This window comes from Heteronotia binoei, chromosome 5 (assembly GCF_032191835.1).
Source record: "Heteronotia binoei isolate CCM8104 ecotype False Entrance Well chromosome 5, APGP_CSIRO_Hbin_v1, whole genome shotgun sequence".
Taxonomy (NCBI): domain Eukaryota; kingdom Metazoa; phylum Chordata; class Lepidosauria; order Squamata; family Gekkonidae; genus Heteronotia; species Heteronotia binoei.
Window position 1 is genome coordinate 147280712 of NC_083227.1, and position 24304 is coordinate 147305015.

Sequence of the window (24304 nt, forward strand, 5' to 3'; positions counted from 1 at the left end):
GCTACGTCAACTGAGGTTTCTTTTAATAAGCATCCATGCCAGTAGCAGTCAGTGTCTTCATCTTCCATGGTTTCATCACACCGATCAGATTCTTTTATTTGACTATAGTAGGATATAATTGTCCAATAAACTTCGGCTGTCTTCATCATTATAACAGGGCTAAAAGGACCAGCATGCTAATGAGCAGAGTATGCAAATATACTGTACTGTAGGATAATAATCTGTGAATGCCTCTGTATGGATAGCAGGTCCATCAGTCCCTGAACTGAATTCTTTTAAAATCTTCCACAGTCCAGAGCATGCAGTTTCACTAATGCCAATGTTCAGGGCAAAAAGGGGAAATCAGAGAGTGCATATGAACAGTTTCAGACAATTAATTAATTCCTTCTCTCTTGTGTACTTTGTTCCCTTATGCCTGTCTCTAGTCTGTAGTTTCAGTACCATTAAACAAACATGGTTCTTTCAATCAGGGATTACATAGTAGTGTAATAAGGTCATGTAATCACACAACCAAATTAGAGTGAGGGCAGGAAGTCTTGCCCTCGCTCTAAATTAACTTCCTGACCACTTCCTATAGTCAATTAGATTAAATTTTGGTTACATGATAGTTCATAAAGCCAAATTAAAATGAAGACTATACTTCCACACTGAATGGGAAAACATGGTCCCTCTAACTTAATGTTGTCTGCTCTGTCAGACAGCAGTTTCCCAGCTTCTTGTGCAGAGGAAGATCTTTCCTAACAGATCTTCCTACAAATTGCTGAAAAGGAGGAGTGATGTGAGTAACATTTTTGTCAAACATGCTCTTGCCATTTTAGCTCTCAGTATCACAACTGAGAACACTAGTATACCCTTCTATGCTCCCCCAGCATCAGACCAGTTTAAATGTTCACTCATTTCTATTCAAATGTGCCACCTCAAGTTTCACATGGAGATTCACTTGAAATCAGAGAGATAGTGTACTATAGTAGCTATAGCTCCAGACCAGGACTAAGAAGACATAGGTTTAAACCCTTCCTCTGCTATGAGGTTCATTGAGCGATCCCAGGCCATTCTCCTCATGACATGGTTGTCATGAGGAGAAAATGGAGGGGGAGAGAAACATATACACTACTTTGAGCTACTTGGAAGAAATGGTGACCTACATACAAATCACATTCTATATCTCAATTTACACGGTCTAGAACAGTGAACCCCAACATGGTAGTGCCCTGACAGAAACTTTCTTCTTCTCCAAAGCAAACAACTAGTTCTGGTTTTCTTCTGCCATGTTGAATCAGAAGGTACTTCAGAGGAGCCTTGAAAATCTTTACAAAGATTTACAAGGAGCACCCATCCTGAATCATCTGCCTACATCATAGGAGGATACTTGCCTTAGAACCTCTCAGCATTGTGTGGTTGGTCTAAGTCCCCAGTGCAATCATTTTGTGGGCATTCCCACTAATTTTCAATCCCAGAAGTGCCCACGGGTTCAGCAAGGTCTGGGAATCCTGATGTAATAACTTTTGCTATGGAGTTTCATTCATTTTAAGATGGATGCTTTTGAACAACAGACTTTCCATGTGAAAATTGAAAAGATCAGGAGACTATACCACCCCACTGGCTATTTAAATCTACTTATATGAATGTAAAGCATGGAGAAAAGATCATTTGAACACATGAAACTGATAAAACTCAGAACCACTGGTCCCTCTAACTTAATGTTGTCTGTTCTGTCAGACAGCAGTTTCCCAGCTTTCTTGTGCAGACAAAGATCTTTCCCAACAATTACTACCTGAGAATATTTTTCCTGGACATGCCAGAAGCCTTCCTTGTGCAAAGCATGTTTCCTGCCATTAACCCACAGACCATCCTTAGAGTTCTGCCACTTATCAAAATTCAGTTTTATTCAAGCATAACATGAGGAAGATAAATGGAAACAGGAGTGAATAGGTTTGTTGCACTCGCTTACTGTAGCATTAAAGAAAAGGAACCACCAATTAGGAAGGGAAGAAACAGATCCATATTTATCTGATACACCCATCAAGACATATAATCTCAATTGACTGGGCAGTCAGACAAATTCACATGCCCCTAGCAATATATACTCCCCTAGAGTTGCCAGCTGTCTAGAGAAGGAGGGAAAAAACCCAAACAACCTGGCCTCCTGTATCTTTAGTAGCTACTTGATTGGCATAAATAAGAAGGTGGACTTTTTCATATGACAGGGATAAGCAAGCTAATGTCAAATGTCTGCATATCAAGCTGCTGCTGCAGGTGCAGGAGTAGGAACCAGTAGAAAAGATGCAAACATTTTGTGAGAATTTCTGTAGAAGATTCCTTTAGTTTACACTGTAAGTATTAACCAGACTTAATCTGTGCAGCTCATGTTGAGCACTTTTTCCTCACCCTTTTTTAGAATGTCTTACTTCCACTAGGGTTTCTTCCACTACCATGTACTATGAAATGAGGACGCTCCACGCACCCCAAAGTTACAAAACAGAAGATGCAGGCATAGTTAGCTGGACAAAAAGTGCTTACTTCTCTCATAAATGAATTGAGTTCCCTGATCCTTGCAGTGTTTTGCAATCTTGCTGGGCCTATAATTTTCAAGCACTTTGGGAAATGATGTTGAATCACAGCATTTCAAGATCTCAGAGAAAAGAAGAAAACTAAGAGAGCCAACAGTTGTGTTCCTTTCTTAGTTAAATATATGTTTGCGGCAGGGCATGAAGTGCTGGGTTTAATGAGCAGCTGCAATTTACTTATCTTTCAAATGGATCACTTTAAATACATGTTGGTGGATGCTCTTCCCCCAAACTGCCCATTAGATGTGAAGTACAAAGTCAACGGATTGTATCTGAGAAGCTGTTCTTATCTCATGCCTTTAATATGTGAGCTGTGGGGGGGAAAGGTAAAGGGGTTGATAAAAAGGGTCTTAGCTGTATAACATTTTTTACTGAAACGTATTAGACTTTTTTCTCAGCCCACCAATGAAAAGATAAAAGAGAACAGGACAGTTTAAATAATATGTACATTCTGGAAGGGAGGGGGGGATATAATAAAATTGATTTACTTCCCTGGCAAAACAGTACAGGGAAAGGGCAAATGAAAAATTATTTTCCAGGGATTGCTACAGGGCAAATTAGATCTCAGGATCTGATCCAGAATGTCAAGCAGTTTTAGCCTATGGTTCAGCTGCATACGTTGGGGAGAGGGGGAGCAGTGTTGTGCATAAGTTCTCAGGTGTACTCCCTTTCAGAAAGCTATTTTAGCTATTTGGGTAATATTGGGGAAGTCCAGTTGGAGTGAAGGGAGAAAAGGACTTGGCAGTCTGTACTTACAGATCTTTGTTAGAGTTGGCAACAACCGGAAGCAGGCCTGTAGTTACAGTGGGGGCCCCAGAGTCCCAACCCCTCCGCTTTAACACCAATGCAAAGGTCCCACCCCACCACTTACCACCCCAACTTCCAATTTGCACTCATTGCCACTGCCATCACCCTCTCTTGCCAAATGATGTCCTGAAGCTCCCAGTTTGAGAAGTAACAAGAATGATTTGGTAAGGGTTCTCTCTCTCTCTCTCTGTCTGTCTGTCTCTCTCTCTTTTTGAAAGTTCCTTTGTAGCAGCAGCCCAATCCCCGGGGCTCCTAGTCCTCAGATGGTGATGCAGAAGTACGTGGCACCATACTTGCTGTTGTGGTCCCAGTAGGAGCAGTGCATCAGTATCATGGCAGGCTCAGGTGAACTGCAGGCTGGCTGCCCCACTGGGGCACAGTGGAGTTGGTAGCTGAGGTGGCAGCAGCACCAAGCTAAATGGTGGTGGGCATACAGGTGGTAGTGGGTGCCTATGCAAGTTCACCAAGACCAGGAGGCACAAGTAAGGCCTGTAGGTGATGTTGGAGGCTCCAGGGGTACCCTTGCAAATGCAGGGCGACTATTCGTGGAGAGCCTCTGTGCTCAGCTTTGGAAAGCATGTGGAAAAGCAGCAAGGGGGCTAGTGTGCACCGTCGCCACCTTCCCCATTCAGCCTTGCCAGGCCCTTTGCAGAGAAAATTGTCTTTTGAGTGATAAATTACTTTGTATAATTGGTATAATTGGTGCCCCGCAAAAGTTGTGCCTTACTAAATGAAAAATCCTGGCTATGGCCCTCTCTCTCTCTCTCGGCTTGACTTCGCGAACGAAGATTTAAGAAGGGTGCAGTAGTCCACGTCTGCTGCAGGCTCGCTGGTGGCTGACAAGACCAATGCGGGACAGGCAGATCCGGCCACAGTGGCTGCAGGGAAAAGTCTGATTTGGGGTTGGTGCTGTAGCAGTGCGATTCTTTCTCAATCTCCTTTTGTCCTCAAGACCAGCTATGCGTGTGTTCTCAAAGGAAGAGACAGCCTGGTGGATGGTGTGCCTCCATGCTTTGTGATCTGAGGCTAGGTCAGACCACTGGTGATGGTTGATGCTATGGCCCTAACCTGGAGAAAATGTGTCCAGCCCTTCTAAGAGAGAACATAAGAAAATTTCTCCTGCATCAGACCAGTCCAGCATCCATTCCTGACTCACACAATGGCCAACCAGTTGTGGTAGGACCCCCAGATTGATAGCTTCAATAATCTATAATCAACGTGTGAGCAGAAATGCAAGCTTAATAAAGGCAGACATAAGAGGCTTGTATTAGCAATGAAAAGCAGAGCTTTCAGGAAAGAGGAACTAGCTCCTCTATGCCTTAGCTTAGCTGCAGAGAACATAGTTGCACAAGGTAACCGCAAAGCACAAGCTGACCGCAGAAGCAGGAGTCAGAGTTGTTTACCAGAAGGGAAAGGAGCTGGAAAGCCCCTAAGAATATGTACCCAGTATTCTCCCCCTGCACCCCACATAGGGAGAAACCAGATAAGACCAGAAAGGCCGGATGCCCTGACCACAGTGACCTCGAGTAACACCCAGTAACAGTACTAACAAGACCGAGTCCCCTTCCGAGTCCCCTTTCCTATGACTAAATATGGGCAGAGAACACCTACTAGGAGGGTGTCACGAGGGACAAGAGAAACGGGTATCGGGCCTAGATGGGGGCCTAGATGGGGAATGATGATGTATGTATTATATGAAAAGAGGAAGTATGTTTGAGGCTCTGAAGGCCTATAAAAGCTGTGATTTTTCTATGCTTGTTGCCCAGTCTCTCTTGAGAGTCTGGCGCCCGTGTGCAGAGGGCCCGTGCACGTTAAATAAAGAAGCTGTTTCCTGATCTTGTCTCCGGTCTCTGTGATTGCGTCGGCTGAAATTGGTAACGTATAAATAGGGTTTTTCCCGCTACATAATTTGGCGAGCCAGCCAGGAGGGGCATTTAGCCCCTTCTATTAGCCCGGCCAACCAGGGCTGGTGGCAGGGGGGGATCAGAGCAGCGGTAAGGAGCTCCCAGCCCCTTTTTTGGGCTGACCGTCCCTCTGTCTACCCTGTCCCTGCCTAGGTTTTAGTCGTGGCCTAAAATTAAACTAGGAGAACGAGGCAAACAGGAACCAGCTTCACGCCTTGGGCATGAGGTAGTGGCAGATTTAGGCCCTTGTGCCCAACGTGATAGATTTCCTCTACGTGACATAATTTGAGAATTGTAGTGAATCCCTCCATATGAGATTGTCTTAAGTCTCGGAGGAAGGCGTGCCTGGCCAACACGCAGCAGCATCCAAGGACCTGCGGAACAGGGAAGGGCGGTGTCCCTTCTGACTGCAGTATTCCAACGATTGACTGCATGTGTAAATTGGTATTAGAAAAAAGGGGAAAAGTATATTTGAGGAAGTGGTTTGTCCGGACTGTGTGAAGTGTGTGTGTTAGTTGTCTTGTCTGTTTGAGGAAGTGGAATGGGAAATTGGGAAAGCGCCAGACCCACAAGAGAGGTAGCTCTCTTCGCCAGTATTAATTGACGTGACATTGGCCAGAGGCCAAGACCAATTTCTCACTCGCCCCTTCCGCATTTGTGTCCAAAATACTTGGCTTGTTTGAGTAACCAGGAGAAAGTCACAATCTGGGGGACGCCCCTGGTTGTATGATTGCCTCCCTGACTGGTCTGAGTGACAGGAAAGCCTGGAGCCCTCCTGGAAGGTTCCAGAAGATGGTTAGTCCTTGGGTTGATATCCCTGGCGCATTAGCCCGCCACTGGCAGCATACTTTGTGTCCCCATTATCGAGTCCAGTTGTGGACTGGGACCTGTCAGACCACTATGGCCTGGCTGATTGAGCGTAACACCAAGAATCCCAGCGGTAGTTGGAACAACCGCTGGGCACGGTGGTATTTTCTCAGGCAAGAAGCAGGAGATTGCATTCATGCCTGGGAAATCAAAAGGCGAACTGCCCGCCCCGAGACTACTCACAGAGCAGAAGACTGGGCCCGTTTGTTGGCCAAGGACCCATTAGCCCTGGAGGAGTTTCGCTTGCGAAGTTGCCCACAGTGCTTTGACAAAAACGGTCCACCCAATCCCTCATCCAACCCCCTTCCAGAACTTGCCTGGTGGATTAATGCTTTGGATCGAGGGTGGGACCCCCTTTGATACAAAGACGATAATTGAAAACTACTTTGGTGAGTAAATGGCATAAGTCCCTAGGCCCACATCCCAGGGGCACTGATTCTCTGTTGGTGCGTCCCAAGACACCATAGGCACAATATTGGCCCGTGGGAAAGGGGAGCACGGGAAGGCAACTGTATGGTTGCTGAAGGGTTCAATTAGATGGCCGCCTGGATGCTTGAGACTAAACCAGGCACGAGGGTGCTTCCTGAGAGAATTGGGGAGGGCCCCCCTAGTTGCTTGGAGGATTAAAGGCCAAACGGCCACCCCTGAAAGATTAGAGGTTGAATTGCCTCTCCAGCTTGGGCCGCCACTGAGGATCTGACAAAGATAGGTCGACCCTCTTTGGAAGCCTTCCAATTGGCAAAGAGTTAGAATCAGAGTCACGTTTCAGATTGTTTAGAAGTTTATATTGCCTTGCTGTGTGAAATTTATCTGCGATGTTGCGTAACTGTGGCCTCGCTGAGAGAAAAACGGGAAGTGCAGAATGTGGTTAAGTTAGTAAGACTGCAAAAGGGAAGTACATGTGTTTTACTCCGGGAGATTTCTGGAGACAGCCCCAAAGATGCTATTTTATTAAGGCAGGAAAGCTGTGGGTTGGCTTGTGCTGTGACTATGACTGTAATACTGATACTGTGTATGGGAAAAGCACCTAGGAGAACTAATTATGTCCCACTTATGGGTTAGGGTGTTTGTGGTTTGAATGATTTTGTTAATGTATTATTTTGAATGATGTATGGCTACGAGATACCCTGTTCTTGAACTAGCATTTCAGTTTCAGGACAAGGCAAATTTAGTTAAGACACCCCCGGGAATTAAGTATTGAGGTATTGAGCAGTGTTTGTTGCTGCCCCTGGCAGGGAGCTGGGTTTAAGCCCAATGCAAAGCCCCCAGTCTTTTTTGCCACCTAGACTCGTTTAGACTTCACCCTTGCCCCTTTAGTGGCTGAAAATTGAAGAATTCCAGATCTATGGGCCCTCCCTAGAGAGAAGTACTCCAGAAGCAAGTCCTCTGCCTCTGGTCAGCTTACCTTTCAGAGGAAGTCCCCATCAGCTATGTGGAAACCCCCTCAGCCATCTGACGCCATCGGATGTCCTTTCCCCACTTCCGAGCCATGACCGAGCTCATAAGTGAAGTGATTTGAGCCTGGTTGTTGAAAACGGAGTATGCGTCCTGAGATCAAGGCTGCTCTGCATTTCATCACCTTCCACCTGTATGACAAGCTCCCCCGGAGACGGGTTGACCAGTTTGGAGAAGAGCTAGGACAGCTGCTACAGAAGAAATATGAGGGCCACTGGTACCCAGAGAAGCCTTTGCAGGGTTCAGGCTATCGTTGTGTGCACCTTGGGAAGATAATAGATCCTATAGTGCAACTGGCAGCCAACAGAAGTGGACTGGCTGTGGAGGATGTGCAGGACAGTATCCCTGCAGAGTTGACTGTGTGGATTGACCCATTTGAAGTTTCCTACCAATTTGGGGAAGAAGGGCCAATCGAGACTGTGTACCTGAAGGACAGTAGGGGTTGCAGCATAGCAGACAAGAGAAGCAGAAGTGGGCTCAACCCTGAAGCCCAGGCGTTTGTCCCCACTAGAAGTCAGAATACCGTTTTGTCCAGCCCTCCACCTCCATCTTTTGGCCAGTCTCTTAGTCCGACCTTTACCGCCGTGACTTTTGCAGCTACCAGGTTTGGCTCCACTAAAGTGAAGAAAAGCCACAGAAAGTTGAGTTGGGGCATTGTTCACCCAGCAAAATAAGAGATTGGGAAGCAAGAGCTCGCCTAAGTGAGGCAGGCTGCCAGGACACTTATTTGGACAGGCTTTCACTTTTTACCTTTTTCTAAGGCGTCAACGGCCTGGGAGAATGGCGGAGAAAGTGTCACCAGCCCCTCCACCGGGAGTCGTGCAAGAACCCCAGGCTGAGGTCTGCTCTGATGGGACTCATGAGCCAGAAGAAGATGGTTCCCAGACAGCAATCCCTCGTAGGGGCCGACCCAAGAAGGCAAGGGCTCCAACCAAGAACGAGTCCAAGAAGAAGAAGCATGCTGTGAGAGCCTTCAGCAATTACAAAGGTACATACAACCTTGAGATCAAGGGGTGGGACCGGTTTATGATGTTCAAGAAGTTGAATGATGCCCTGGAGTTCCGAGATGCCCAGGAAAACCTCGCAACAAGAAAGGAGGCCCATGGTGAAGGCGGAGAACCTCAGGATGGACTAGAACAAGTGGGTCTCCAATCCCAGGGCCCACCAAGAAGTATGCAACCACCCCTGTTACGCGACGGGCGTGCCTGGCACCACGGAATTGGCCACCGCATGAATTTCTACCCCGATGAGTGTCCAGCCACCCCTCCCCAGGTTCGGGAGAGAGGGAGAGGAAGAGGCCGAAGCAGAGTGCTCGACCCCCACTGGCAGATGATGAACGCACCTAGGGTCATGAGAGTAGCCACAGGATGGTATCTCGCCCCCTACAGGTGGGGTCCTGCAGCTTGGAACGAGGTCTCAGACCTAAAGACTGTAGCCGAAATTGCACCAGAGAGAGATGGCCATGAAAGCACCGAGGGCCCGGAAGAAGCAGCTGGCCTGGTCCCAGAACAAGATGTGCACCCGCAGGAGCCTCTTCAGGTGAAAGAAGAGACCCTCCTGAAGGAAGAGAGCCCAGAAGAAAGCCTGGAAGAAAATCCCAGTTGCTGAATTTCGTGTGCAGTCGCAAAGGGGGGACCCTCTGAAGTGACTTTGAAGTGATTTTGATTTATTTGAGTTTTGATGTTTGCAGCCATTCTCTTCCTTTGCTGAAGCAACAGCTCTGTGTAGAAGATTTGTTCGTCTATGAAGCAAATGTTCGAGTAGCCCAAGAAGAAGAAGGTAGGATAATCCCTGGGAAAGTTGAGGGATCATGATGTGTCACAAGCTAGTTTTGGCCTGACACATTGCCTAGTGCCTTGTTTATACTGAAATGCTTAGCAGAAGTAAATAGGCCTAAAAGATTCAAATTCTCTAGGTTCTGTCTATGAGAAGCCTTTAGTGAAAGCGAATAAAGGAAGTGGCATATGTTATGATAGAGAATAGGCTTGCCTTGAGCTTTGTATTGTTTTGACTATGCAATTTAATCAGAGTTTTCTAGATAGGCTTTCCAGATGCCGTTCGCCCCCGAATCTGGTTGTTTGAAGGCCAACCTCTGAGTACCACTTACCGGAAATAGTGGAGCTCACAGGCAGCCCCCTCTGGACCCTTGCCTACCGGCACGGCTAGGTTCACAGGGTTCATCCCCTCTGAGCTCCACCTACCAGCAACGGTGGAGTGCACAGGGAAGAAGACCTCCTCGTCGCAGCAGAAGAACTGAAGATTCTGTATTTTGAAGTATTGTATTGTTTGATGTAGGGTCTAAGTCCTCTGTTGCACCCTACGCAGGCATAGTCTTCATAGTGCTATTTACCTATGCATTGGAAGGGCATGTGCTCGGTGGCTCACTTAACACTGGCAGGGCAACACCGTGAAGATATCATAGCCCATGAAGTTCTAAATCTAGGGTACCCCATCCAACCGTCGGGGCCAGCAGACCAAAAGACGGGAAAGGTCCTGGGGTACTGGAATTTTAGATGTTTTACGCTCTGTGTTCCCAGGGTGGGGAGTCTATGATTTGCAGATCTATACAAGAAACCTGTCCCGAATCTTACAAGAAGGCCTTGAGAAACAGCCTCATCTCTGTTTACACTGCAGAAAGAGGTTGATAGCATAGCTAATGTTGTGCTCCAGAACCGAAGAGTGTTGGATCGGTTACTCTCCGAACAAGGCGGGACATGTGCTTATCTGGGAGAAGTATGTTGCTTCTATGTTAATGAATCAGGTAAAATCCTCAGTGGAGTTAAGACCTTACGAGGACTGGTGAAAGAAGCACAAGGAGCAGATACAGCTTTTAACTCAGGAGCTGGCTTGTTCAAATGGCTCACCAGCTGGCTCCCTGATTTTGCCTGGCTGAAAGAAGGTTTTATTGCTTTCCTTATATTCATTTTGGTGTGTATTATTGTGTATGGTTGTATTGGGTGTGTGCCCTCGATAGCTTCGCGCAAAGCTCAGAATGCCTACCCCATATATAGGACCCCACCCCGCAGAGAACCAATATATGAAGAGATGAAAGCTGTTAGATCGCAATGTATTTAGGGTCAGGGAAACTGTGAAATCTCAAGTTCCCCTGAGAGGGGGGAGATGTGGTAGGACCCCCAGATTGATAGCTTCAATAATCTATAATCAACGTGTGAGCAGAAATGCAAGCTTAATAAAGGCAGACATAAGAGGCTTGTATTAGCAATGAAAAGCAGAGCTTTCAGGAAAGAGGAACTAGCTCCTCTATGCCTTAGCTTAGCTGCAGAGAACATAGTTGCACAAGGTAACCGCAAAGCACAAGCTGACCGCAGAAGCAGGAGTCAGAGTTGTTTACCAGAAGGGAAAGGAGCTGGAAAGCCCCTAAGAATATGTACCCAGTATTCTCCCCCTGCACCCCACATAGGGAGAAACCAGATAAGACCAGAAAGGCCGGATGCCCTGACCACAGTGACCTCGAGTAACACCCAGTAACAGTACTAACAAGACCGAGTCCCCTTCCGAGTCCCCTTTCCTATGACTAAATATGGGCAGAGAACACCTACTAGGAGGGTGTCACGAGGGACAAGAGAAACGGGTATCGGGCCTAGATGGGGGCCTAGATGGGGAATGATGATGTATGTATTATATGAAAAGAGGAAGTATGTTTGAGGCTCTGAAGGCCTATAAAAGCTGTGATTTTTCTATGCTTGTTGCCCAGTCTCTCTTGAGAGTCTGGCGCCCGTGTGCAGAGGGCCCGTGCACGTTAAATAAAGAAGCTGTTTCCTGATCTTGTCTCCGGTCTCTGTGATTGCGTCGGCTGAAATTGGTAACGTATAAATAGGGTTTTTCCCGCTACACAGTTAATCTAGAGAGCTAACAACAGGGCAGAGGCTGAAACCTTCTCCATGTTCCTTCCTGGCACTGGTATTCAGAGGTTTATTGCCTCTGAGTGTGGAGGTTCCATTTAGTTACTATGGCCAGTAGACCTTTCCTCATGGATTTGTAATCCCCTTTTTGAAGTTCTTCATGCTTGTGGGCATTAGCATTACTATATTCTCTGGCAGAGAATTCTTCATTTTAATCACTTGTTAAAATGTGCTGGGTTCAAAGCATGAGGACGCCCAAGAGATAGCGAGTTCAGCATAGTGAGATAGGAACAGAACTACCTGGCAGGACCAATGGCCCCGCTTATACGCACGCAAACCTCCCCACCCAAAAACCCATTACCATCGTCCCATTACAAACAACTATAGGTTAATAGCTGGCCTAACGATCCCTGATGGGCCTCCTTCCTGAGTCCCATTACCATCATCCCATTACACACAACTATAGGTTAATAGCTGGCCTAACGATCCCTGATGGGCCTCCTTCCTGAATCCAGGTGGCTATTGTTCTAGGGTCTCCCGCTCAGCCAAGTCTCTGCTGGCCCTAAGGCCAAACTCCAGTTCCAATACATAACACTTGTGTAAAGAAGTATTTCCCTTTTGTCCATCCTGAATCTACTGCTTGTCAGCTTCACTGGATGCCCTCAGGTTCTCAGAACTATTATGAACTTCATTGTTTAAAATGACTTCCTTTGCAGGGTAATTGCAAAATCATACTTGAATATCATTAGATGCAGGGGAGAAAGCATATCACTGAGGATATATTGATTTAACATCTGTGCAAGGGTAAATAAAGCAGGCATTTACATGCTATCATCTGTCTCCAGGGGCCAAACTGGATGTTACAGTAGCCCAAGAGTCGAACCTGGAGCTGCTGATGCCATTTTAGAGGAGAATTTAGCTGTCTAAAAAATTGCCATAAGGACCTAATCTTCATCTGGCATTCAGCAGCTCAGCAGCACTATGCAATCTTGTCTCCCTCTTATGAGCCTTTTCAAGGGCCAAAACAGCTGGGGGAGGTGGTGGTTCTGGCACTGGAAAAGGCATGGTGGAAGGAATACAACCACATGGTACTGCTGGCCCATGCCCTCACGGGAATTTTAAACAGCTTAATTCTCCTCTAAAGTGGTGCCAGTAACTTTAAGTTGGACCCATGGCCCTGATCTACTTTGGCCCTGATCTAAAGCCAATTTCCAAGAGATTGGCCAAATAATCTTAAAGTTTGCAGATTTGTTGTCCAGACTCAGTTCCTACCATTTTACCCGAAGGTCATCTAGTCCAATGCTCTGCACAATCTTGTCCTTCCTTGAGGAGTCACAACCTGTCTTCAGATCTATAGAAACTCATTAAGAATAAAACTCCTTTCCTCTGTGATTTAGTGAAAAAGAACTACAAAGGAGAGAAACCAGAAAATTCTAGTAACTTCCATACAAATGTGAAGAAGCAGTTCCCTATTGCTTATATGTGGGTTCTGGGTGTATCTCGCCAGTCTTTCTTTTCTAGGATACATCTGATAACATAAGAATGGCCATCGCTACACTAGCAAACTGAAATTTAGAAAAGATTAAGGCAAAAAACTGGGTCCAGGTTTTTGCCTTAACTGCCTATATGCTTAAAGCTAGACTCTAAGACTGTTTTCACACACAGCTTACCTTGAAGTCACAATCCTGTTCCCTCTGCAGCGTCTGGTCGGATTTCCCACCATCTGCGCCGGAGTTACAGGAAGTGCCGCAGCTTTTGCGTAGCAAACGTAAACCGCTAAAACCCAGTTTACGTTTGCTACACAAAAGCTGCGGCACTTCCTGTAACTCCGGTGCAGATGGTGGCAAATCCAGCAGACGCTGCGGAGGGAACAGGATTGTGACTGTGAGGTAAGCTGTGTGCGAAAACGGTCTACGTTTTCATAAATTGCAAATTCGGGTTGCCAGTTCTGAGCTGGGAAATGCCTGGAGATTTTGGGGGTGGAGCCTGGGAAGGGTAGGGTATGGGGAGGGGAGGGGCCTCAGCAGGGCATAGCGCCATATAGTTCACCCTCCAAAGCAGCCATTTCCTCCAGGGGAACTTGATCTTGGTCATCTAAAGATCAGTTTTAATAGCGGGAAATCTCCAGGTGCTACCTGAAGGCTGGCAGCCCTAAAATTCATCTTGTAAGGTGGTAAATTTTACACCAATACCTTGAGCGAAGTGTCATTTTACTATAGCATTTTTCTATGCATTTAATGCATCACATTTCAATATATTATTATAGAGTTGGCATCCCAGTTTGGTGGAGAACAGTGGAGGTTTGAATCCCATGTTGCAAGAATGTGTGTTAAGAAAATGTGGGAGAGACTAGGAATTACAGAACTTGTAACCTACAGTTGCAGTTTAAAATGGTTATTAATATGCTGTCTGTTAAAAGAAGTGTGAGAGAAAGTTCAGCATTCCCACAACTAGAATGTGGTTTTCAAAAGTACAGACCATGCAATTTTATTTTGAGCCACAGATACACGACCAAATACCACTGCAGATGTGAATGATGGTAGACTGTGGGTAATTACTATGCTGGAGTGTTTACCAAGTGTGTAAGCATTTGAGCTGCTTATTCCCAGTGATATATGATCTGTGATGACTCTACTGAAGCAAGAAAAGTTATTACAGTTAGGGAATACCTTTAGTCCTGGCCTGAAAACTTCAGGAAGTGAGAAAGTGACATAACACCTCCATTATGAGATGCAATGAACCAGCATGAATTTCTGGGATCTCCTTCATATTAACTAGGGGCAGATCCATCAAGAAGACAGACAAGTGTTTTCCAAGCATTATATGACAAAGAACTATGGCAATGTCATCAAAACAGGTCCAACAGTTCCCCTTGTTTGGGGGAGAGGGGGGAGTTGAGCCTTTGACAGGGGGAGAAAACACCTAGGCCCATTTAACTGCTTATAATGGTAATAACAAAATATTTTAAACCAGTGATCTGACCGGAATTAGACTTTTTAAAGGAATAATCACATGTACTCTGAAATCTAGAGAGATGAAGGGGGCAGTGATAGCCTCTCACGGCCTCCCCAAATGACACTCCATAGTGTGCAATGTAGCTGGAGTGATCTTCTTGAATAGAAACATAGAACTGGAAGGTACCCCGAAGATCATCTAGTCCAATCCTCTGCACAATGCATGGAATTCACAGCTCCCATCCTCACTCCTCCATGGAGCCCTGCTGTATTTCCAGAGGAAGGCACAAAGCCTCCTGAATTTCTGCAAATCCAGTCAAAACAAGTTTCATGGAGAAACTTCAGAAGCATCTGAGATGTTGGCAGCAAGATCTGGAAACAATCAGCCTAAATAATTTTGGCTTCCAGTCACTGTAAAGACTTTCCTACAACTGGGGAAACATTAAGGGTTGCCGCTATTAAGAATGAATGATATCTGAAGTTGTTAACCTCAAACTGTCTCTACAACAGTCTCTGTATTAGACAGGCACTACAGATGAGAACATCAGATACCTTCTCTCTTCCTGTGCATTCTTTAAAATAACAGCTATTATTCTGGTGACTCACGGCCATTAAACCACTATCATCACCTCAAGAAAAAATAAATGAAGCAGCAGTTTCTCTTGGGCTTGACAGAACCCTCTCAGCACAAATGATCCGTCCAATGTGGTAATAGCACCCATCTTCAGAAAGTTCAGAAGTTCTATCTGATAAATGGATTTGGCTTCTTTTCAAAACCTTGCAGGGTTCTCTTGGGGTTTCAAAGGCAGTTGGCATTGCTAAGGAAAGCAGGTTTCATCTGTCTTGTTAACTCCCAGTACAGCTTGCCCTCAAAAGAAACTGAGAGTACAAGAGAAAATTGTAATTTATTTTAGAAAAACCATGTGATCTTTTTTTCTTAATTTTTTTTTAAAAGTCATCTGAACCTTAACCAGAAGATATTTAACATGAAACAATTGTGCATATCTTTACCTCTTTATCAAAAGGCAGCTCTATTGCTCCTTCCGTTCTAGGATTTCTTCATTGGATTGCCTTCCATACTCTTTCCATATTTCCACATGCCATATTTGGGGGCAGAGGGAAGTACTACAGGGATGAGCAGATACACACCATACACTGTTGAAAGACAATACATGTATTTGGATGGGGCAAGTAAAAAGAGCCTTAATGTGCTACCATAACCCCTTATGTCTCATCAGTGCCTTCCCAGTCAAAGTTACACTTTTCTAAGCCTGTAGATTTTAATTGATTTAGAAGGGTATACCCCTAGTTAGATCGTGGCACTGAATGTCACTGATGCTTGTTCTGTTGCCTCCTAGCATGGATTTGTGTAAACCTTTCCCCCCATCACACAATGAATATTAATACACAATATGGAGATTTAAGGGAACATATGAAGCTGCCTTATACAATTGGTCTACCTAGCTCAATATTGTGTACACAGATTGGGAGCAGTTAACCATGATCTTGAGCATGGGAGTATCTGGGAGTATCTAAACATGATCTCAGACAACAGACTTTCCTATCATCCACTACCTGGCATATTCTAACTGATGGTGCCAGGGAATGAATCTGGGACCTTCTGCTTGCAAAATATGTGCTCCATCCTTGAATCATGGCACTTCTCAAAAGGATTTTTTTTAAAAAAAACCCTTTAACATAACAGCTTGCTAAAACTGAATACATGCTGAAGACCTAAATTTTTGACAGAGCAAAAACTCTTTGAAATATGGCAGGAGGTCCTGAAGAATTAGAATGTCCAAGTTTGTTTTTAGAAGACACTGTCAAGCATGGTAAAATTCCATTGATAATTGATTGTTTTAGGGTCCTCCATAACACTGGTCTGTGAAATATCTTGGAGGACCAAGGTCTGTTAGCTTTGTTATTCTTTCCCCTCCCCCCCCTTGCTTTATTGCTTGCAAAGTAGAAATAGAGGGAATCAAAACTAACTTGAGAAGATGTAATCAGCACCTTCCGGTACACTCCTGTTAGGGAGTGCGACACATCTGGTGAAAGCAAGGACAGAGTCCTGATAACGCCATGAGAATGTAGACATTTATGATAGTTTATGTGTGAGAGCTATCCCTCGCCCCCACCTTTTGGAATCCTTTTGAAGTAAGCCTTAAAAGTATTGTATCAATGTATCTGTAGCATCACTCTCAAGAATCTGTTACACTGAAAGTATCGGTCTATCAATAAACGTAGTTTTGTATCAAGCTCGACTCATCATTGAAACCGCATGCTTGACATTTTGAGAGAGATCCTATAAGAAGTTTAACCACCCTGGCAACTTTATAACTGAATGGCTGAAAAGATTCCAGTGAGCAGTGAACTTCCAGAACCTGAGGAAGGGGCGAGAGCACCAACACTGCCGTGGCATGTGCTGGACGCCCGGAGAGTTGCTGGAAAGGGCTCCCCTCTCCATATTCAACAGCTCTTGGTCACCCCGCGCCAGTGGCAACCACGTACCTCCACCACCATGATGGATGAGGCCCCAGCATGCAGAGATGCCATCCTAACCAGGCACATGCACCCGGTGAAGATGGCCAACGGAGAGGACGAGGCGGCAGAACCTGGAGAGGAGGGGAGCACAGCAGTGACCAGCGCGGGAGCCGATCCACCTCTGGCAGAGGTGGAAGCAGTTGGGACCCATGAGATAATGGGCCCGAGGGAGGAGGAATACGAGATTGCTCGAGAATTCCGATCGATGGTACGAAAGGAAGTCGAAGAGGTTGCCAAAGGGTTGCGGGATGAGATGCAAACGATGACCACCATGATGGCCAGAGAGCTCAACAGGCAAGTCGATCGGATTCTGAGGACGACTGACCTGAGAAGAGCCCCGCAACCGCCTGTGGCTAGACCCTCGACAATACCGCCACGGGCGCAGCCGGTAGCACCCCGGCCCCTCGGGAAGGGGGCCGAGGAAGGGAGTTGGAAGCCACCTTTGATGGGGACCCTGAGGAGGAGGAGTAATTCACGATCCAGGCTAATAGCTACATGCTTTATTGGGGGAACACCTTCCCTGATTAATTTAGTCATGTGGACTATCTGGGATCGAAGCTGAAGGGGACTGCCAAGAGATGGTACATGAGCCATGAGCCTGGAACTGGATGATGTGGCCACTTTCCTCCAAGCCTTGCTGGCCCAGTATGAGGACCCCCTACAGGATACAAGCGCGTTGGCCACCCTGAGGGACATACAACAAGGCTCTAAGTCAATCCGTGAGTATGCGGCCGAGTTCCGCACCAACATGGCCAAAGTGAGGGGGTGGAGTGAGCTGATGAAGATCAAGCATTTCACCCAAGGGCTGAACGCTAGTGTCCTGGATCAAGCCCTGCAGCAAGCGAGGCCAACCACTCTGGTGGGGTGGATACAGCTGGCGGGGGAGGTGGAGACCAACATAAAGAGAGTGGCCATGCAGTGCCAGCAGCAGAGTGGCAAGTCGAGCCATGACCTGAAACCAGGTCATGGAGGGGAAGAAGACCGGGGGGGGAGGAGCCAGGAAACCTCTGGCAACCCGCAAGTGCTTTTGGTGCGGGGACCCGAACCACCTGGCCAGTAGCTGCCCGAACCCCCCTAGGCCACCATCCACCACCTCCAAGACAAGCACTCCGACTCCAAAGAAGCAGACCAGCCACCCTAAGGATGCAGCGAAGAGCAGCGCAGCCACGAGCTCGATGCCTGACAAGGAGACCATTGTCATCGATGAGCTGAGTGAGATGTCCTGAGAGGACGAGCCGGCAGGAAACAAGGATGAACTGCTCTAAATGGTGCCAGTCAGCAGGTCACCGATGAACCGGCACCACTCAAGGTGAGAGTAACGGGGTCACTATATTTTGTGCCAGTAATTCTGCTAAATAGCAGACTCAAGAGGTTCGTGCAGGTGAAAGCTTTGATTGACTCGGGGTGCACAAGAGACATAATCACCCCTAAGCTGGTGGACGCATTGGGGCTTCCCACAATGGCTTTGCTGCATCCCATCCACTTTGAGCAGATGGATGGGTCAGTAATGAGGGGGGAGCCATGCATATTAGAGACTCAATTAGTACCGATGGGCATTAAAGACCACTGGGACCAGGAGGCTTTCGTAATAGCCCCATCATCCTCTTCCGATGTAGTTTTGGGAGTAGGGTGGCTAGCCAAGCATGAGCCAGACATTCGATGAGGAGACCAGACGATAGAGTTCAATGATACGAGGTGTCGAGCCCATCATTGGAATAAGGAGTGGGGCCCCAGTCTGCCACCCCAAAATGAGAAGGTTTGCTTGACAATGGAGGAAGTCCAGACGATCCCTAAGCCTTATCGAGACTTAAGGGGGGTGTTCAGTGAACAGGGAGCTGATGAACTTCCGCCCTATAGGGACATGGACTGTGCCATTGAACTGATCCCGGGGCAGACCTTGCCTAAGGCCAAGCTGTACTCAATAGGGTGGGCTGAAAAGGTGGAACTGAGGAAGTTCCTAGATAAGAACCTGAAGAGAGGATTTATCCAACCCGCCATGGCCCCCCATGCAGTCCCCATCCTCTTTAGGAAAAAGGACGGCTCGCTCAGACTTTGTACTGATTTTCGGGCGATTAATGGGATTTCCACCTCCAATGCTTATCCAATACCCCTCATCAAGGACTTACTCAGTACTGTGTCGGAGGGGAAGATCTTTACTAAGCTGGACTTGAGGGATGAGTACTTCAGGGTGCGCATCAAAGAGGGAGATGAATGGAAAACAGCATTCAATATACCAATGGGACAATTTGAGTACTTAGTAATGCCATTTGGGTTACAAGGAGTGCCGGGAGTGTTCATGAACTTTATCAATGAAGTGATAAGAGAGTATTTGTTTAAGGGGGGGGGGGTGTATCTGGATGACATAATTATTTATTCACAAGATCTCCAATCGCATGTGAAATTAGTGAGGGAGGTCCTCAGTACACTGCTGAAGCATAAGTTGTAAGCTAAGTTGTCAAAATGTGAGTTCCACAAGACCAAATTCGACTATTTAGGTTTCAGAGTATCAGGACAGGGGTTGGCTATGGACCCAAGTAAGGTTCAAGCGGTATTAGATTGGGCTCCCCTGAGGACACATAGACAGCTCCAATCGTTCCTTAGGTTCACAACTTTTTACCAAACCTTCATACCGGGGTTCGCCCAGATAATGTTGCCCCTCACTGAGCTATTGGAAACAAAGGGGAAGGGTCTGGACTCCAAAAAACCGGGAGCGAAACTAAATTGGATGCTGAAATGTCAGGAAGCATTCAATAGGCTCAAAAGGCTGTTCACAAGTCAGCCAGTCTTAAGCTACCCCAGTGAATTGAAGCCTTTCATTGTGCAATGTGACACTTCCGATGTCATGGTCGGAGCCATCCTTATGCAAAGAGATGAGGAGGGAAGGCTAAAACCCTTTGCCTATATTTCTAAAAAATTTTCCCAGGAACAGAGAAATTGGTCGGTGTGGGATAAAGAGGCTTTTGCTGTGACTTATGTCTTAAAAAAATGGAGGTCATGGCTGGAAAGCGCCAAACTGCCATTTGAAATTTGGACCGATCACAAGAATTTGGAGGCACTCACCAGTCATTATAAACTCAATGAAAAGCAAATTAGGTGGGCGGGGTTCTTTTCTAAATTCGATTTCATACTGAAGCACATCCCGGGGACAAAAAACTTCTTGGCAGATGCCCTTTCCAAACAAGTGCACTTCATCCCTTGTGCGCAATTGCCAACTGCCAAGAGACTAGCTTATTTGTTTTTCCACCATATTGTGAAACTCCACTCCTTCCCCAATAAGATCATTAGTGACAGAGGCCCACAGTTCGTTGCCAACTTCTGGCAGAAGTTTTGTAAGCTGATGGGTATAGAACAGGGGTTGAGCTCAGCTTACCATCCACAGACGGACAGACAGACAGAACGGTATTTATGGTGTTATGTGAATCACCAACAGTCTAATTGGGTGGACCTCTTGCCATTTGCCGAATATGGTTACAACAACAGTGTGCATAGCTCAACCAAAGCTTCCCCATTTCAGATTGTAAATGGGTACGAAGGCAAGCCTGTCCCATTGTTGCCGGGGGGGAGAGTGAACCCGAGACCCCACCTCTTTCGAGCAATGGTGGGGTAAGTTGGAGGGCAGCTGGAAGGGGATCCAAGAGAACTTAGAATTGGCCAAGGAAGCTTATAAAAAACAGTATGATAAATCCCATGTACCCATTTGGGATTTCCAAGTGGGGGATTTTGTGTTTGTGTCAACAAAAAACCTTCCACTGAATCAGCCTTTAAAGAAGCTGGCTTATAGATTTTTGGGTCATTTTAAAATCAAAAGGGTAATCAATAAAGTGATGGTAGAACTGGAGTTGCCCAAGATGTTTAGTAAAATACACCCTGTCTTTCATTGCAGTCTTTTGCAAAGAGACCTGGGTGGTACTCCTTGGCACCCTCGACCGCCAGCTCCACAACCTATCCAGATTGGGAATCAGGGTCATCATGAAGTACAAGAAATTTTAGATGCTAAAGTAAAGCATGGAGTGTTGTATTATCTGATTAAGTGGAAACATTTCCCGGCCAGAGAAAATGAATGGGTAGCAGAACAAGATGTTTTAGCCCCTGATTTGATAAACAAGTTTTATAAAGCATTCCCTCAAAACCCCCGATGCTAATGATAAAAGGGGCAGTATGTCAAGCATGGTAAAATTCCATTGATAATTGATTTTTTAGGGTCCTCCATAACACTGTTCTGTAAAATATCTTGGAGGACCAAGGTCTGTTAGCTTTGTTATTCTTTCCCCTCCCCCCTCTTGCTTTATTGCTTGCAAAGTAGAAATAGAGAGAAACGAAACTAACTTGAGAAGAAGTAATCAGCACCTTCCTGTACACTCCTGTTAGGGAGTGTGACACATCTGGCGAAAGCAAGGACAGAGTCCTGATAACGCCATGAGAATGTAGACATTTATGATAGTTTATGTGTGAGAGCTATCCCTCGCCCCGTCCTTTTGGAATCCTTTTGAAGTAAGCCTTAAAAGTATTGTATCAATGTATCTGTAGCATCACTCTCAATAATCTGTTACACTGAAAGTATTGGTCTATCAATAAACATAGTTTTGTATCAAGCTCGACTTATCATTGAAACCGCATGCTTGACAGACACGTCTGTGGCTAAATTCCTTAAGAGCTTCATATGGGACATTTTCAGGTCTCAGCCAAAACAGCATAATCACCAGCTATAGTAATTCCATCTTATAAAACATTTGGGAAAAGAGAAGAAGAGCTTGCATTTGGTTTGCACACAACATATACAGTACGAGAGTAAGTTCTTGTAGGGATATTCGTTTTAAATTTAGAGGTGAGGAGGTTGCATAAAGGAGACAAGACTATTGTTTTCCTGGGCTTACATGAGATAGTTCCTAATTGGATATATGCTACAATATATCATATCCTGTTTTCAAGTAAACAACATCTGTTAACCCTTTAATATCTGAAATGTAAATAACTTGTATTCCAACAGTTCTGCCTAACCTATGGATCAATACATGTATCACTTCAGATTGACCTTCTGTGTGGCATACTGAGTTAACTGCTTTGCAAAGGAGCATCACAATACTCAGTATTAAGAGCGGCTATGCACTTCTATTTTCTGAACTTTTAACTTTGCGCTTTTAACTTTACTTTCTATGGACTTTACTTTCTATGCATTATCTGAAGAAGAGAGCAGTGACTCACAAAAGCTCATACCTTATGACAAAATTCATTAGTCTTTAAGCTGCTCCTTTTACTCTTTTCTTCTTAGATATCTCATGTAAAGTATCAAGTTATATACCCATCACTGCAATTGCCATTTAAATTTTCAGTCTGCGTATTTTGGGCAGTTATAGAATAGTGGTGCTAATGATCTGTTTTTGACTGCTATTTTTATGTTCACTGATATTCTGCCTTCCCACCCACCTCCATGGGGGCCTACATCAGTTTACATTGTTCTTCTCTCCTCTGTTTTATCCCCACAACAACCCTGTGAGGTGGGTGAGACTGAAAGTGTATGGTGACCTTCCATGGCAGAGTGGGGCTTTGAATCTAGGTCTCCAGATCTTAGTCCAGCTCTCTAACCACACTGGCTCTATGGTTATTGTCAGTTCAGTACTCAGAAAATTAATGTTCACAATGTTTAAATTGTGACAATCATGAATTATTTGTGAACTGATCAATATAAATTCACAATACTGGCATGTCTGGATTTTTAAATTTTTTGTCACTTTGTATAATAGGCAGATGTCAGTTCTGAGTAAACATTTGAAGAACATTGCATGAATTTCAAATCATTTCTGATCCAGATTTGCCATTTTACCTGCCTTAAGCAGCTTCAAGAAAGCTATATTAAGGCTAGTCATCGAACAGCCGGCAGTGATTCCATCACTCATTTTAGATACATTTTAGCTCAGCATTAAACTATCTATAAATCAGCAAGCTATCATATCCTGTTCTGGTATATTATGACTTCCTAGCAAAATTGCCTCCAACAAATATCAGGAGACAGATCCATGTCCCACATTATTTTTAATTTTCATTCTTTTCTCTTGCGTGCTCAACCTGGAGAAAATTGAACTCTCAAGGATGTCCCAGACCACTGGCAAGTGCTGAGAAGGCATTTTTGTGAGAATGAAGACATTTATAGGGGCTTGTGGGGGGGAAGCAGCTGTTGCTGAAATTGAGGCCAAGCAGAACTTGCAGTGGGTGCCCCAAGGTAACATTTACAAATTTTGAACAGCTCAGAAGGGGAATCCAACTGATTGGACATTTTATAGCAAGTTCTCTAACTTTCAGAGGATTTCTGTACGCGACAGGTGCTCTAGCCAGGATACATGTGACCTGATTGTTTGCTATGATGGCTTAAACAGGACAAGAACCAAAGAATACGAGTTGAAAATGGTAGTTTACAGGAAACGATATATTCCAAACAGAAAAGACTGATGATCTGGTACTTAACCTGTCTACAGTTTTATTTGGCACGTGTTGTACCTAACATGAAATGTGATCTAGAAAAAAAAATACCTTCCACTACAATTGTATATATACATGTTGACAAGTCTATTTCTGACAGATACATCTTGATTGATTGATTGATTGATTGATTGATTGATTGCACTTATATCCTGCCCTATTCCATGGTGGGCTTAGGGCAGCTAACAACATCAGTAAAATATAATACATATATAATTAAAACCAGTTACTAAAACAAGATGGCAACAAAACATACATTGTTCAGAACAATCCAATATGCTACCTGTTAGATATCAGCAGGAGAGCAACACTGATAAGCTTGCTATGAGCAGGGGAGGCTGATGGTAGAGATTGGTTGGAAGAGACATAGTGGACTGGATCACTGGTTCTGAGTCACTGTGGCCTGACCAAACCATATCTGTACTTTCACAGCCACCTTATTCTTCCAAACTTCTTATGTGTATGTGTTAAGTACAGTCAAGTAATTTCTGACTTAAGCCAACCCAATGAACCAATGTCCTCCAAAATGTCCTATCCTTAACAGCCTCACTCAGGTCTTGCAAAATGAAGGCCGTTGGATCTTGCTCTTTTTCTTGCTCTTCAACCCTTCCTAGCTTTATAGTCTTTCCCAGTGACTCCTTCCTTCTCATCCTAGCTTCTTACTCCACTACTCACTTCTGACCTGCCTTGTCATTTTAAACACTGTTGCCATCTTGTTTTAGTAACTGGACATGTTTTGTGCACCATTTAACATGCTCCTGCAAGTAATCAATACTCAACACTGAGCTAACTGTGCTGTTAAATATTCACTGCCCACTACGAAATTTTCCTGAGTTAAACACTGTGTGTCAGTTGCCAAGTTTTGACAGAAA

The 24304-nt window shown here is 45.2% G+C and overlaps 1 protein-coding gene across 1 annotated transcript; it reads left to right on the forward strand.

The window, feature by feature from the left end:
- Positions 1-7686: 7686 nt before the first annotated feature.
- LOC132572066 (protein Tob2-like) lies at positions 7687-8274 on the forward strand. The gene has a single exon (XM_060238853.1). It carries the CDS (start codon positions 7687-7689, stop codon positions 8272-8274), a length of 588 nt encoding a protein of 195 aa, XP_060094836.1.
- The last annotated feature ends 16030 nt before the right edge of the window (positions 8275-24304 follow it).

What these genes read in the sequence shown, in the direction of transcription:
- LOC132572066 (XM_060238853.1), top strand. Translation starts at nt 7,687, where the DNA reads ATGCGTCCTGAGATCAAGGCTGCTCTGCATTTCATCACCTTCCACCTG.